The sequence below is a fragment of the Anolis sagrei genome, chromosome 1, assembly GCF_037176765.1.
Source record: "Anolis sagrei isolate rAnoSag1 chromosome 1, rAnoSag1.mat, whole genome shotgun sequence".
NCBI lineage: Eukaryota > Metazoa > Chordata > Lepidosauria > Squamata > Dactyloidae > Anolis > Anolis sagrei.
This window is the reverse complement of record NC_090021.1, coordinates 332,177,322-332,194,054: the sequence shown is the minus strand read 5'-3', so window position 1 is coordinate 332,194,054 and position 16,733 is coordinate 332,177,322. Positions and strand designations below refer to the sequence as shown.

The 16,733-nt window shown below is 43.5% G+C and overlaps 1 protein-coding gene across 1 annotated transcript in view; it reads left to right on the top strand.

Moving 5' to 3' along the window:
• PRKCH (protein kinase C eta) overlaps positions 1–16,733 on the top strand; it is a 141,353-nt gene that overhangs the window by 122,109 nt on the left and 2,511 nt on the right. Inside the window, exons 11-13 of the mRNA XM_067463054.1 lie at positions 7,098–7,236; positions 7,926–8,114; positions 16,566–16,709. Coding sequence (XP_067319155.1) covers positions 7,098–7,236; positions 7,926–8,114; positions 16,566–16,709 — 472 coding nt within the window. The remainder of the gene's footprint in view (positions 1–7,097; positions 7,237–7,925; positions 8,115–16,565; positions 16,710–16,733) is intronic.

The following is a 16,733-nucleotide window of genomic DNA, read 5'->3' as shown; positions in this document are numbered from 1 at the left end:
GATGGCCAGGTCTCTTGGAGGACTCACATTCATGGGGTTGCCATAAAACAAAGTTGTTTGTTGTTTATTTGTTCAGTTGCTTCCGACTCTTCATGACCTCCTGGACCAGCCCACGCCAGAGCTCCCTGTCAGCCATGGCCACCCCCAGATCCTTCAAAGTCAAGCCAGTCATTTCAAGGATACCATCCATCCATCTTGCCCTTGGTTGGCTCCTCTTCCCTTTTCCAAGCGTCATTATCTTCTCTAAGCTTTCCTGTCTTCTCATGATGTGGCCAAAGTACTTCATCTTTGCCTCTAATATCCTTCCTTCCAATGAGCAGTCGGGCTTGAAGTATGGAATGGTTGGATCTTCTCGCCATCCAAGGCACTCTCAGAATTTTCTTCCAACACCACAGTTCAAAAGCATCTATCTTCCTTTGCTCAGCCTTCCCTATCATCCAGCTCTTGCATCCATAGGTTACTAAGGGGAATACCATTACTTTAACTATGCTGATCTTGGTTGCCAGTGTGATGTCTCTATTCTTCACTCTTTTATTGAGATTGGTCATTGCTTTTCTCCCAAGAAGTAATGTCTTCTGATTTCCTGGCTGCAGTCCGCATCTGCAGTAATCTTTGCACCTAGAAATACTGCCTCCACGTTTGCCACTGCCTCCACTATTTGCCAGTTTTCTCCCTCTATTTGCCAGTTATTGATCAGTCCAGTTGCCATCATCTTGTTTTTTTATGTTTAACAGCAACCCACCTTTTGCACTTTCTTCCTTCACCTTGATTAGAAGACTCCTCAGTTCCACCTTGCTTACAACCATTAAAGTGGTATCATCTGCATATCTAAAGTTGTTAATATTTCATCTAACAATTTTAACTTCAGCCTTGTTCTTGAAGCCCCGCACACTGCATGATGTGTTCTGCATATAAGTTGAATAGGTTGGTTGAGAGTATGCAGTCTTGCCGTACGCCTTTCACAATCTTGGACCAGTCTGTTGTTCCATGGTCAGTTCTTACTGTTGCTACTTGATTCCTCAGGAGGCAGAGAAGGTGACCTGGTATCCCCATCCCACCAAGAACTTGCCACAATTTATTATGATCCACAAAGTCAAAGGGTTTAGAATAGTCGATAAAACAGAAATAGATGTTTTTCTGAAATTCCCCGCCTTTCTCCAGTGGATGTTGGCAATTTGGTTTCTTGTTCCTCTGCCTTTTCTAAACCCAGCTTGTACATTTGGCAGCTCTCTCTCCATGTATTGCTGGAGTCTATCTTGCAGGATCTTGAGCATTACCTTGCTGGCATGTGAAATAAAGGCCACTGTATGAAAGTTTGAGCAACAAACTTGACTTATGCCAAATACAGCACAATCCAAATATCTACAGAGCAGATGTTGTTCATGAAAACATAAAACCATGGAAACCTGCAAACCCTATTATTTTCAATAGGTAGACTGATGGAGATATTGAAAGAAAATGTAGTTTGTTACAGTAGGCCATTAGGATAACAGAAACCGTGAATAATTGGAACCACATATATATATGTTCCCTAGATAAGAGGATCATACTGTAACAACAGCAAATGCTCCAATTCCCACATTCCTATTGATTTGCATTTAATTGTGTGCAATTCCTCTTCTGCTTCCTTTTGTCTCTTGTTTTGCTCCTCCTTTTGCAGTTTTCTCTGGATCCCTCTGTTCTCTCGGCTGCTCTCCCACCCACTCTCTCCAGTTGTCTGCCTCTGATCACCTTTGACATTCTCCTCATGTTCACCGTCTCCATCCCTGCCTTTGAGCCTCTGAGCAAGACTGGCTCAAGACGCGCTTATGATGCACTTCACTCCTCTTACCCCGCTTGGCATTACCAGCTTCCATTTGAAAAGGGCAAAACGTCTGTTGGGCAGCCAGAAACACAGATGGCCCCAGGCTCATGCCCATTTGTTATCTCTTACTGTGACTGCAAGAAGCTGCCTCTCCCCAGAGGAGTTCTCTCCTCAATTGTTCATTAAATCTTCAAATATCTATATGTGCTTTGAAAAGCTGGCCTCTTCTTTTCCTTCCTTGTCATGCTGTCATTTTTTGTTTGTTGCATGAACATAACTTTAATGTGTATGGCAAGGATGTTGAAATAGTTAAAAGATTTCTTATACCTTGGTTCAATCATTCATCAGCAGGGAGACTGTAAGTCAGGAAATCAGAAGAGAACTAACATCTACATTTTGGAATTAATGCTCTTTAACATCAATAACTTCCTTGGTTCAATGATATGGTATTATGGAAGTTGCAGTTTGGAGACACACCAGTACTCATTGGTAGGAACGGCTGAAAGAGCTTGTAGAACTATGACTCCTTTGATTCCATAGCATTGAGGCATGGCATCGTAATTCTACAGTATGGTGGCATCCTAAGAATCCTCAGATTCCCCCTATATCCACAGATTCTGAATCCATGGATTCAACCACCCACAGCTTGAGAATATTTCTTTAAGATTTCAAATAGCAAAATGTGATCTTGCCTTTGTATATAAGCAACACAATTTTATTATTCCACTAGAACCTCCAAATGTCAAGGTCTATTTCCTCCAAACACCATCTGTGTTCCTAGTTGGGCATATGGAATATTTGTACCAAGTTTGGTCCAGATCCATCATTGTTTGAGTCCACAGTGCTCTCTGGATGTAGGTGTACTAGAACTCCCAAACTCAACATCAATGCCCATCAACCCCTTCTAGTGTTTTCTGTTGGTCATGGGAGTCCTGTGTGCCACGTTTGATCCAATTCCATTATTGGTGGAGTTCAGAATGCTCTTTGATTGTAGGTTAACTATAAATCCCAGCAACTACAACTCCCAAATGACACTATCAGTTTTTTGAGTGATGGCCACACCTTGGGTTAGTAGGTGTCTTGTGGCCAAATTTGGCGGCAATTCGTCCAGTGGTTTTTGAGTTATGTCAATCCCACAAACGAACATTACAGGTGTTTTGGCCTACAACTCCCAGAAATCCCAGCCAGTTTACCAGCAGTTGAAGGCCAAAACACCTGGGGACCCACAAACTGAAAACCACTGATATAATGGGATTTGGGCATCCATGGATTTTGGTATCCACTGGGTAAGAGTCTGAGTTTCTCTACCAATAAGATGAATTTTCTGAAGTTCTTATGGTGGTCATTCTGTCTCAAAACGTTAGCTTTCTAGATATCCTGGTCTTCAGCTGTCTGCTTTGTCTAGTCTGCCCTCCACATTTGCTGGTGTTAGAGGCACAGGAACCATTTGAAAGTAAACCAAAACACACACACACACACACAATACCTTGGAGAACATCTCTTGGTCTTCCAGCATGACTGTGTTGTTTTTTATCCTGTCAGAAGTAACTTGAGAACATACTGCAAGTTGCTACTGGTGTGAGAAAATTGGCTGACTGCAAGGATGTTGCCCAGGTGACACCCAGATGTGTAACCATCCTGTGGGAGGCTTCTCTCGTGTCCCTGCATGGGAAGTTGGGGTTGACAGACAGGAGCTCATCCCGTGTCACGGATTCGAACCGCCAACCTTCAGGTCTTCAGGTCAGCCAGCATAAGGGTTTAACCCAGTGGTTCTCAACCTGTGGGTCCCAGATGTTTTGTCCTTTAACTCCCAGAAGTCCTAACAGCTGGTAAACTGACTGGGATTTCTGGGAGTTGTAGGCCAAAACATTGGGGACCTACAGATTGAGAACCATTGGTTTAACCATTGTTCTACCATGGCTCCTATGACTCTGTGGTCAACCTTGTTGAATACATTGACCGTTGCCTTTGGACACAGTGAATTCTGAAAAAATGGCTGACCTGACATAAAGGCTGAGTCATTTGAAGAAAAACTAAATGAAAAAAAACTGTGCAGCATTTCCAAGCAGAATATTCATTGCTCAATTTTTCCCAGACGAACTCCTTGTGTCAGAGCACCATTGAAAATCACAGCTCCCAGTGGCACATTGCTACAAATATTCCAATGAGCTGAAGGGAATTTGCCAGGGAATTTGCACTTGTTGAACCACAGTTCATATGAATTATTCAAGAATGTACTACAGAATGGAAAATTCCATTTACAGTAGAATTAATGTATGCATATTTTCTTCATGCTGTTAAAGGGTGGCAAAGTGCACGGGGAGGGAAATTTTGAGAAACAGCTTGATCTATTTGCAAAATTGCCAAAAAAGTAAAAAAATAAAGAAGAGGCTCTTTATAAAATATTGCAACATAAACCTTTGTAGAACATAATCCATTCTAACAGAATGACAGATCCTCCACCCAAGAGCTTGCAGTTGCATTAACATCAGAGTCTAGAAATACTGGCAAGAGGACCCGTCATGAGTTCCTTTTATTGTTAAAGAGATTCCAGCAAGGTTGTATTTCAGGAATAACTTGATAGTGAGAAGCAAGCACCCACTTTTAATACTAATTGGTTTTCATTTTGGAATGAAATTGTGCCAATATAAAGCAGCTTCTTTGGATGCACAACAGGTTGTGCTTATTTACTTACTTAGACGATCCCACATGGCCCGAGGATGATGGTCCTCCAAGTGTAGTGTCTTGGCAGTGGGTCTGGAGATGGCTGTGGAGCCCTATTCTTGATCCGCATGTTCTCCTGCAGTGAGGACATTGGTTTCCAGATGGAAGGCGGTCCCAGTCAGGGTTGGCTTGATGCGCCTTCCTCTTGTCCTCCTTCCTCCTTTTGCCCTCCATTCATGCCTCTTGGAATTCCACAACACTGCTGGTCACAGCTGACCTTCAGTTAGAGTGCTCAAGGGCCAGGGCTTCCCAGTTCTCGGTGTCTATGCCACAGTTTTTAAGGTTGGCTTTGAGCCCATCTTTAAATCTCTTTTCCTGTCTATCAACCTTGCATTTCCCATTCTTGAGTTTGGAGTATAGTAATTGCTTTGGGAGATGGTGATTGGGCATTCAGACAACAGGGCCAGTCCAGCAGAGTTGATGGCATAGGAGCATTGCTTCAATGCTGGTGGTCTTTGCTTCTTCCAGCACGCTTCTTCCAGCACGCTTCTTCCAGCACCTGTCTTCCCAAAATATTTGCAGAATTTTTCGGAGGCTGTGCTGATAGAATTGTTCCATGAGTTGAGTGTGACTTCTGTATATAGTCAATGTTTCACAGGCATATAGCAGGGTTGGGAGGACAATAGCTTTATAAACAAGCATGTTGGTGTCTCTACGGATGTCCCGGTCCTCAAACACTCTTTGCTTCATTCAGAAAAATGCTGCACTCACAGAGCTCAAGCAGCTTTGTGTTTCAGTGTCAATGTTGACTTTTATGGAGAGGTGGCTGCCAGGGGAGTGGAAATGGTCAACGTTTTCTAATGTTACACCATTAAGCTGTATCTCTGGGACTGGAGAGGGATTGGCTGGTGACTGCTGGAAGAGCGCTTTGGTTACCAAGTGGGTAGTAAAGTCTCAGGTATAAAGCATATTCAATGAATTATGGCAGTAGGATGCAATATGAGGAATCTCAAAAAATGCAAATCTTGACCCATGTCCTAATTTTTCAAACATTTAGACAAGACAATGTAAGTTTTTCAGATCTTTACAGTAATCAGTTAGTGCTGATGTCTGACAACAATATATCTGCCTTCCAAAAGTAATTTTCCCTGGGTTTGAAACTCTTGCTGAGAATCTTCCTCTTCATTATATGCGCAGTAGTAGGACTCATGTATTAATACATTTGGTGCACCAAGAAGCCATTAATGGGTTGGAATTTTTTAATATAGTTCAATTCAGCTGTTTCTCTTTGTAGCCTTGCTTTGTAATTTCCTTATTCAAGGACCGCAACTTCCTTAACATATGTCCAGGAAGTCTGAAGTGTTCTCTAACTGGTTTGGGGGTATTGTCATTTCTAATGTCACATTTGGGTCTGTGCATGGCAACTTCCCTGTTTGCATAGAGACTTCCCTATTTGTCCAAAAAGGCAGAGGCATTGCTGCCACAGAATGGCAGATATCACCATGGAGGAAGAGTAACCAAATGAATGCACTTCTGACGCTATGAATAATGCCATTGGCCACACAATATTTTACATAGACTCATGCAGTTCAAACTGCATTATATGACAGTGTAGATGGGGCCATGGCAGTGTAGACCCATGTAATGCAGTTCAATGCGTTATCAAACTGCACTGAACTGCATTATGTGGGTCTACACTGCCTTGGCTCCATCTACACTGACATATAATGCAGTTGTATGCATTGTATACTGCATTATTAGGCACTACTTCAGTGGCCCCATCTACGCTGCCACGTAATGCAGTTTGAAATTTCATCATATGGTAATTGTAGATTAATATAACATATTTCAATGCAGTTTTATTTTATTATTTATTTATTGTATCAGGAGAGAACCAAACAGTTGTATTGTATTTAAAAAACAAAATGCAAAGTTTGGAAACTTGGCATTATGCTAAATGTCCTTTGACCAGTATCTGGCCACTTGGAGTGCCTCTGGTGTTGCTATAAGAAGGTCCTCTATTGTGCATGTGGCAGGGCTCAGGTTGCATTGTAGTAGGTGGTCTGTGGTTTGCTCTCCTCCACACTCACATGTCGTGGACTCCACTTTATGGCCCCATTTCTTAAGATTGGCTCTGCATCTTGTGGTGCCAGAGCGTAGTCTGTTCAGTGCCTTCCAAGTCTCTCATTTGGTATTAGCATTGATTGAGGTTCTGGGTTTGAGCCTACCACTTTTGGACTCTTGCTTGCTGAGGTGTTCCAGCGAGTGTGTCTGTAGATCTCAGAAAACTATTTCCTGATTTAAGGCGTTGACGTGCTGGCTGATACCCAAACAGGGGATGAGCTGGAGATGTCATTGCCTTGGTCCTTTCACTATTGGTTGCTACTTCCCGGCGGATGTCAGGTGGTGCAATACTGACTACACAATATAATTTCTCCTGTGGTGTAGGGCGCAGACACCCCATGATAATACAGCAGTTAAATTGCATTATATGAATCTAGACTTCAATATGCTAATGTAAATGGGGCCTGTATGATGCTGTTCAAATGGCATTATTTGGCAGTGAAGCTCCAGCCACTGTTGATGACCCTAACCCAAGTAACATAATAGTTGACTCTTGCCTTTGCAGGGATCTGAAGCTGGACAATGTGCTTCTGGACCATGAGGGCCACTGCAAGCTGGCTGACTTTGGAATGTGCAAAGAAGGCATCCATGATGGAATCACCACCGCAACCTTTTGTGGAACGCCTGATTATATTGCTCCAGAGGTACGGAAGTGATTTTACCAGCTTTTTCACAGTAATTTTTTAAGACACCCATATTTCCTACCAGCAAAATACAGCAAGGCTCCTCTATCTTTAGGGGATACATACCCAGCTTTACATATTGCTCATATAGTTATATATGTTTACATATTGCCCATATATATGCTCATATAGTTATATACATTTACATATTGCTCATATATACATTTATATATTGCACATATAGTTGTTACAAATCTGTAAACAGAGCATTACATTTTGAGGGTCACAATTCTTAAGAGCCTCCCAGATCTCCAAGCCTTTTTCATTGGGGTATTTGGAGGATATTGCTCCCAAATAGTAACTTACCTGCTTATAATGACCATGCATATATTCAGAGCAATGTTTGGTTATGGATTCTGGGTGTTGCAGTCCAATAAAGTCACTTTCCTATTCCTTCTTGATCTCATCCTGTACACAGTTTGGAAATTGTATGCTCACAGGGCACTTTTTTGAGCATGTTGTGCCTTACAGGAGTCAGCTACATGCAAATAGCCAGATGTATTTCCCACCTCTACAAGAGAGATCAGCCTGCACAGTGACTCTATAGCACTCTTTGAGGATTTCACTTAAATGTATCCCTCTTTTTTGCATAGACATCCCAGTATCTCAGCAGTGTTGCATTCTGATTTGCTCCCTTCCTTTCATTGCAGATTTTGCAGGAGATGCTATATGGTCCTGATGTTGACTGGTGGGCAATGGGAGTCCTTCTCTATGAAATGCTTTGTGGCCATGCTCCTTTTGAAGCCGAAAACGAAGACGACCTCTTCGAGGCCATCCTCAATGATGAAATTGTCTACCCTACTTGGCTCCACAGAGATGCAGTGGCCATCCTGAAAGCTGTATGTATATAATAATAATAATAATAATAATAATAATAATAATAATAATAATAATGTATTGTCATCAGACTACACAGAGAAGCCATTGAAATCCACAAGCATGTGGACAATTTCAACAGAAAGGAGGAAACCATGAAGATGAACAAAATCTGGCTACCAGTATTAAAAAACTCAAAAATTACAACAGCAAAGCAACAGAGAGGAAACAATCAGGCACATCAATTCACTCTCAACAAGAGATTCCCCCCAGGCGCTTCCAGGCCATTGAATGCAAATCAAGGTGATCAGCTGAAACATTACCTGGTCATTCCACAGATATATAAACCCATTTTTCCTACTTCCAACAGACCTCACTCCCTCTGAGGATGCTTGCCACAGATGCAGGCGAAACGTCAGGAGAAAAATTGCCTCCAGAACATGGCCATATAGCCCGGAAAAACCTACAACAACCCAATAATAATAATAATAATAATAATAATAATAATAATAATACCATCTATCTGCGACAAAGAACTGGTGGGATCACAAGCCTGAAAAAGTTACACATCAAACCACTCTGGGACTTCCGAATTCACACTGACAAGAGTTTTGAAGCACAATACTCCTGACCTCACTATTGTGCTAAAACACAAAGTATGGATTGTTGACGTTGCAATCCCAGGTGACAGCAGGATTGAGAAACAAGTGGAAAAGCTGACATGATATGAGGATTTAAAGATTGAACTGCAAAGACTCTGGCACAAACCAGTCAAGGTGGTCCCAGTGGTGATTGGCACACTGGGTGCAGTGCCTAAAGACCTTGGCCTGCACTTAAACACAATCGGCGCTGACAAGATTACCATCTGCCAGCTGCAAAAGACCACCTTACTGGGATCTGCTCATATTATCCGCCGATACATCACACAGTCCTAGACACTTGGGAAGTGTCCGACGTGTGATCCAATACAACATCCAGCAGAGTGATATGGACTCATCTTGTGTTTCAAATAATAATAATCTTTATTTATACACTGCTACCATCTCCTTGAAGGGACTTTGGGCAGCTAACATGAGGCCATACATAAAAATATTACAATGGAGCAAAAATACATATAAACAAGACAACAACATCAAATAAAATACTTAATAATAACATCTATCTATACACATAATAAAAGTGAAAATCTGTATGTGGCACAGGTGTCTGTTCACACAGACAGCCTCCACAAATAGGCTGTTGTTTCCAGTTCTGAGAAGACAGCAAGTCACTCTCTCAAAGGACATTGCAGGTTATAGCAAGCACATCCCAGTGTTCCTTTCTCTCTTCATTTGCATGACCCCACCCACTGCTTCTCCATATCCCATTCCAACCCTTTCCTTTGGCACACAGCAGAGGGATTGATCAGCAACTGAGCATACTGGAGAGAATTCACAATGATTTATAGGAGTTGTAGGGACTGGGATGCATAGTTCACCTGCAATCTAAGAACACTCTGACCTGGAACTCATTTGGCACACAGACCCACTATGGGCAATTGTCCATACTTGCAGAGTTTAGGGGTGATTACCCTGAGAGTTGTAGTTCACCCTTATCTAGAGAACAGTGAACTCAGCCAACGATGGATCGGGACTAAACTTGGCACAAAGAACCAACATGGCCAATTGTGCATACTGGCTGAGCTTGGGGGTGATTGCCTTGGGAATCTGGGAGTTGTAGTTCACCATTACCTAGATATCACTAAGCTCAGCTGCTGTCGGATCTGGACCAAACTTGGCACACAGGTCCAACATGGCCAACTTTAAGTAATGGCAGGGTTTGGGAATGACTGACCCACAATTCTGGAAATTGTAGTTCACCCACATCCTTATGCATTTTCTAATGGGAGCATTAATTACAAAACAAAAAGAAAGACTGTTTGTTTTTCTAATAAATAGCATTACACATTACCAAACTGATATTACCAAACTTCACAAAACAAACAATGCCTTCTCAAATAACCCGGGCAGCGCTGGGTCCCCAAGCTAGTAGTAAAATAAAAATAACAAAATCATAATAAAAACAAATGATAAAATGGTAACAGAATTAGACAAAGAGAGCAAGACCCTTGACTAAAAATGGGTGGAAATTAATAAAACCCATAGGTGAGATAGGTAGAAGTGCAGGGGAAACATGGCTATCTTCCCCCTATTTTGTGTTTCAACATCTCTGTTGTGACTGATCCAGGGTTGCACAATGAGTTTGATGGTTGGACGGAGTTTTGCATCCATAGAATCATAGAATCAAAGAGTTGGAAGAGACCTCATGGGCCATCCAGTCCAACCCCCTGCCAAGAAGCAGGAATATTGCATTCAAATCACCCCTGACAAATGGCCATCCAGCCTCTGCTTAAAAGCTTCCAAAGAAGGAGCCTCCACCACACTCCGGGGCAGAGAGTTCCACTGCTGAACGGCTCTCACAGTCAGGAAGTTCTTCCTAATGTTCAGATGGAATCTCCTCTCTTGTAGTTTGAAGCCATTGTTCTGCGTCCTAGTCTCCAAGGAAGCAGAAAACAAGCTTGCTCCCTCCTCCCTGTGGCTTCCTCTCACATATTTATACATGGCTATCATATCTCCTCTCAGCCTTCTCTTTTTCAGGCTAAACATGCCCAGTTCCCTAAGCCGCTCCTCATAGGGCTTGTTCTCCAGACCCTTGATCATTTTAGTCGCCCTCCTCTGGACACATTCCAGCTTGTCAATATCTCTCTTGAATTGTGGTGCCCAGAATTGGACACAATATTCCAGGTGTGGTGTAACCAAAGCAGAATAGAGGGGTAGCATTACTTCCTTAGATCTAGACACTATGCTCCTATTGATGCAGGCCAAAATCCCATTGGCTTTTATTGTCGCCACATGACATTGTTGGCTCATGTTTAACTTGTTGTCCACGAGGATTCCAAGATCTTTTTCACACGTACTGCTCTTGAGCCAGGCGTCACCCATTCTGTATCTTTGCATTTCATTTTTTTCTGCCAAAGTGGAGTATCTTGCATTTGTCACTGTTGAACTTCATTTTGTCAGTTTTGGCCCATCTCTCTAATCTGTCAAGATCGTTTTGAATCCTGCTCCTGTCCTCTGGACTATTGGCTATCCCTCCCAATTTGGTGTCGTCTGCAAACTTGATGATCATGCCTTCTAGCCCTTCATCTAAGTCGTTAATAAAGATCCTGAACAGGAACGGGCCCAGGAGGGAACCCTGCGGCACTCCACTTGTCACTTCTTTCCAAGATGAAGAGGAAGCATTAGTGAGCACTCTCTGTGTTTGTCCACTTAACCAATTACAGATCCACCTCACCGTAGTTTTGCCTAGCCCACATTGGACTAGTTTCCTTGCCAGAAGGTCATGGGGGACCTTGTCGAAGGCCTTACTGAAATCCAGGTACGCTACATCCACGGCATTCCCCGCATCTACCCAGCTTGTAACTCTATCGAAGAAAGAGATCAGATTAGTCTGGCATGACTAGTTTTTGATAAATCCATGTTGACTATGAGCGATGACTGCATTTGTTTCTAAGTGTTTGCAGACCACTTCCTTAACAATCTTTTCCAGAATCTTGCCCGGTATCGATGTGAGGCTGACCGGACGGTAGTTGTTTGGGTCATCCTTTTTTCCCTTCTTGAAGATCGGGACCACATTGGCCCTCCTCCAATCTGCTGGAACTTCTCCCGTTCTCCAAGGTTTCTCCAGGTTTCTCCCATCACACCACACAGCCATCTTCTTCAGTGGCAGCCCTGGCATTAGAGTTTTATCGAGGTCAAATTGGAAGGAGAGGAAATATCAGGATTTGAAATTCAGCCAAGCCATTTTTCGAATCACTTCAGGCAATGACTGTTTTTATGACATTTGGAGTCTGCATCCACGTCGTCTCTCTGGTATCAAGAAAACAAAACAGGAAAGGCTGCATCTGCAGTTCTCAGACTCCTTCTCTTTCAAAATCTTGCTGAGAACGAAGCCGTTTCCTCTTGGGCAACAGCCATTTCCTTTTAGGAGCCATATTACTTTCCCAAGATCCCACTTTGGATGGAAGGTCTCCATAGGTCAGCTCTCTTCCTGAGACATTTTTGAGAGAATTACTTTGCCAGGAAAACAGCAGTGACCTGTAGATACGAAGGGACTGGTTTGCAAAGAAAGGCAATCCCTTTTGGGTCCTGGACAGGAAATCTACCCATATTTCTCCTCCACTGTTCTTAATTAACAAGTTTGGGTTGGTTTTCCCAAGACAAACAGTATTTCCATATGACTGGAAAACCTGTCTGCTGGGGAAAGAAAAACTAAAAGAGCATTACTACAGACAAACAGATGGGGTTAATTCCTACTCATATTTGCTCACAATTTAGGAAAGAGGAGAATTTCACAGAATAGGTGTTAGTTATTCGTACTGTGGAGCTCCCAGTAGCACAATGGGTTAAACAGGACTGAAGACTGACAGATCGGAGGTTCCAGTCCGGGGAGAGCACTGATGAGCTCCCTCTGTCAGCTCCAGCTTCCCACGCAGGGACATGAGAGAAGCCTCCCACAAGGATGGTAAAACATCAAAACATTTGGGCAACCCCTGGGTAATGTCCTTGCAATTATCTCACACCAGAAGCGACTTGGAGTTCTCAAGTCGCTCCTGATACAAAATTCTCTATGGGGATGCCCAGATGTTTTACCATCCAGTGGGAGGCTTCTCTCATGTCCCCGCTTGAGAAGCTGCATCTGACAGACGGGAGCTCACCCCGCTCCCTGGATTTGTACTGCTGGCCTTTCAGTCAGCAGTCCTGCTGGCCACTGGAGGCTCCTATGCTTCATGCTGAGCTTGGAGGCAACTTATTTGAACACCAAGTAAGTTTAAGGGTATATCTTCACTGTAAAATTAATATAATTCAATGCTACTTGAAATGCCATGGCTCAGTTCTGTGAAATCCCGGGAATTCTAGTTTGATGAGGCACCACCACTACTTGGCAGGGAAGGCTAAAGCTCTTGTAAAACTACAACTCCCATGATTCCTTGAGTCATGATTAAGTGATGTCAAACTGTAATAATTTTGTTGTGCAGATGCACCATATTAAAAAGTAAAAACAACTCCTTTGGAAATGAGGCAGACATTTCTTCTCTGCAGAAAATGTATTTATTATTTATTTATTTATTTACAGTACTTATATTCTACCCTTCTCATCCCAAAGGGGACTCAGGGCAGATCACAGAACACATATACGGCAAACATTCAAGACAGACAACAGATAGAGATATATTTAGGCTTTTTTTCATCATTCGGCATCTTTGGAGGCTGTGCTCGGTTCCGGCCACAGGGAGATGCTGTCACCCCATCTCCTTCCCGAAGAGCTTTCTTTGTTCGTAAACTTTCCTTCAAACGCTGTTCCTAAAATACCTCCCTGCTTAATGCTGTTCCTATTCTTCTACTCACATTGCTATTTTTGATCCGCTAGGTGGGTGGGGAGCTGGGCTGCAGGCCAGGAGCTCCCCCTGACCCAACTTCAAACTGTTAACCTTTCAGCTAGCATGATTTACTGCAGCTGCAGCTGGTGATTAACTTGCTGTGCTAAAGCTGTCCCATATGTAAAGCAGAGGGTGGTTTACACCTCTAATTCTTTAATGCACTCTGTTATTCAGCATATGTTTGCCATGTGATCACTAATGTCTGCTCCTTTTCTGAACCCAGCTGGAATATTTAGCATTTCTCATTTTATATGTGGTGAAAATCTTCACTGTACAATTTTGAGCATCACTTTGCATGGCAGATTAATGCAATAGCCTGGTGTTTACTGCCATCTCTGATGACCCTTGCTTAGGGATTGGGATTTACATTGAGCATTTCCAATTTGTGGGCCATTACCAGAGGCAGCCCTAGGCAATTTTCAACGGTAAGCAAACAGTATTTTGGCGCACCCCCCCCCCCCCAACCAATCATTGATACATATTTTCTGTTTGTCGTGGGAGTTCTGTGTGCCATATTTGGTTCAATTCCATCATTGGTGGAGTTCAGAATGCTCTTTGATTGTAGGTGAACTATACATCCCAGTAACTACACTTGCCGCATTTGCTCCCTTGCCTGGCCCGCTTTGGGTCCGGAGGCATGCCTGAAGACCCCAGCATGTGCACCAAAAGTCACCTCTTCTCCTGACTTCCTCCTCAGCCATTGGGACCAAGAGAGAGAGACAGAGAGACAGAGGTGGCGATGCCCACCTTTCCTGAAGGTAGGCGCAAAAACAAAGGAGGGAGCGGAGGTGGGAGATACCTCCAGCCGGAGGGGCTCTCTCTCTCTCTCTCTCTCTCTCTCTCTTGGTCCCAATGGCTGAAGAGAAAGTCAGGAGAAGAGGTGACTTTTGGTGCGCACGCTGGGGTCTTCAGGCACGCCTCCGGACCTGAAGTGGGCCAGGCGTGGTGGCTCCGCCCCTTGGCCCACCTGCGGATTGGGGAGAAGAGAGGAGGCGGGTGGAGTGCCGGGGGATCGGGAAAGGGAGCCGGTGATGGGGAAGGGATCGAGTGCAGATAACGATTGAGCACCAGCTCTGCTTGCGCACTCGGTGGCTGGGTGAAGCAGGAACGAGAGGGGCTAGGTGAGGCTCAAGGCCCTGGCCCCTTTGGGAAGAGGATCACCCGGCAGCGAGGCAAGACTGCTAGGGCTGTTTTGAGCTGAGGGGGCGCTCCTCAAGTGGCAGTCGAGGGGCATTTACAGATGCGCCTCTACGCCCCTGGCAAAAAAAAGTGTTCTGCGACCACTTACTTCGCGTAATGGACAAGCCGCCCCTGGCCATTACAAATTTCATTTTCCACATTTGTAGGCAGCTTTGAGTTACCATTTGAGTAGATTGGTATTTCTTCCCAAGTACTTTGCTGCTTTCACCACACATTTTAAATAGCTGGACAATAGATGAATATTTTGCATGCAACCAAACAGGGCAAGAGAAAACATAAGATCTACCTGCAATCCAGTTGGCCTCTAAGAGTTTGATAAACACTTTCCCAACCAACTCAAAGATGCCTTTGGAATCCTAATGCTAGAAACAACAAAAGTGAAAGCTACCTACTCTATATTTCCTGTTCTGACTCATCCAGGAAGAGTAAGGAACGAGCACAGTCTTGCTCATTACCTAATTGCTTTTGACTTATAATGTGAGCTTTGGCATACAAGCATGTGATCTGAATATTCTACGACATATATGACATTTGCTAGGGCCGTAAATATTGGCATGGCAATGCTCTCAAGCTATCACACCCTTATAACCTCTTACCCACTAACGGTCAGATGTGGATTTCCCCTAGAATCATAGAATCAAAGAGTTGGAAGAGACCTCATGGGCCATCCAGTCCAACCCCATTCTGCCAAGAAGCAGGAATATTGCATTCAAATCACCCCTGACAGATGGCCATCCAGCCTCTGTTTAAAAGCTTCCAAAGAAGGAGCCTCCACCACACTCCCTGTCCGAAAGATAGATGTTCTGTACGTGTTCCAGTGTGAAGAGCCACACTTGGGAGGATTTTAATAGCCCAAGAGTTTTAAAGAAAGACTTTCACTGATTTGCAAGTAAGACTTGCAATGATTTAATTCCAGTGAAGTACAGTATTAAGACAGCATAGTGTAGAAATATATATAAAAAAATCAGAAATAATCAGAGTGTCAAAGAGCAAAAAACAGAAATGTTTCAAAACCAATAAAATTCAGTAAGATGGATAAAATGTGCCTTTCTCATTAAACCTTTCTCAAAAAGTGTTTTCTCAACAACAACAATATTGGGACTAACAGATTTAGCAGCATTTGAAGTTGGGACTAAACCCCAAAGCTTAGTTAGGATGTGGAACAATGGCTTCAAAGTAGATTCCACCTGAATGTTAGGAAGAACTCCCTAACAGTGAGAGCTGTTCAGCAGTGGAACTCTCTGCCTTGGAGTGTGGTGGAGTCTCCTTTTTTGGAGGCTTTTAAGCAGAGGCTGAGGAAAATGCTGGGGAAAATGGAAGGAAAGAGGAAGAGGGGCCGACCAAAGGCAAGATGGATGGATGGCATCTTTGAAGTAACTGGCTTGACCTTGAAGGAGCTGGGGGTGGTGACGGCTGACAGGGAGCTCTGGCGTGGGATGGTCTATGAGGTCCCAAAGAGTTGGAAGTGACTGAAAGAATGAACAACAATAAGCAGAGGCTGGATGGTCATCTGTCGGGGGTGCTTTGAATGTGATTTTCCTGCTTCTTGGCAGGGGGTTGGACTAGATGGCCCATGAGGTCTCTTCCAAATCTAGAATTCTATGATTCTATGATTCATCCACTGGAATGCCATAAGTCAATGGATTCAGTGAGTTTCTTCTACCTGAGAATTTATATGATTTACGTCTTGTAGGAGAAGTGTGCTAAATGTTGTAATAACGCCAAGTGCCCGCTTACTTATGATGGAGACAATTTCTTTCTTTCCAGCTAATCCCAACTGCTTTTTTTCTTCCAGTTTATGACCAAGAACCCCAAAATGCGCCTAGGCAGCAGTTCCCTTGGTGGGGAGAGAGCTATCCTCTTGCACCCGTATTTTAATGAACTGGATTGGGACTTGCTGAACCAGCGGCAGATCGAACCCCCTTTCCGGCCTCGAATTGTAAGTAGTTAGGAATGTATCACA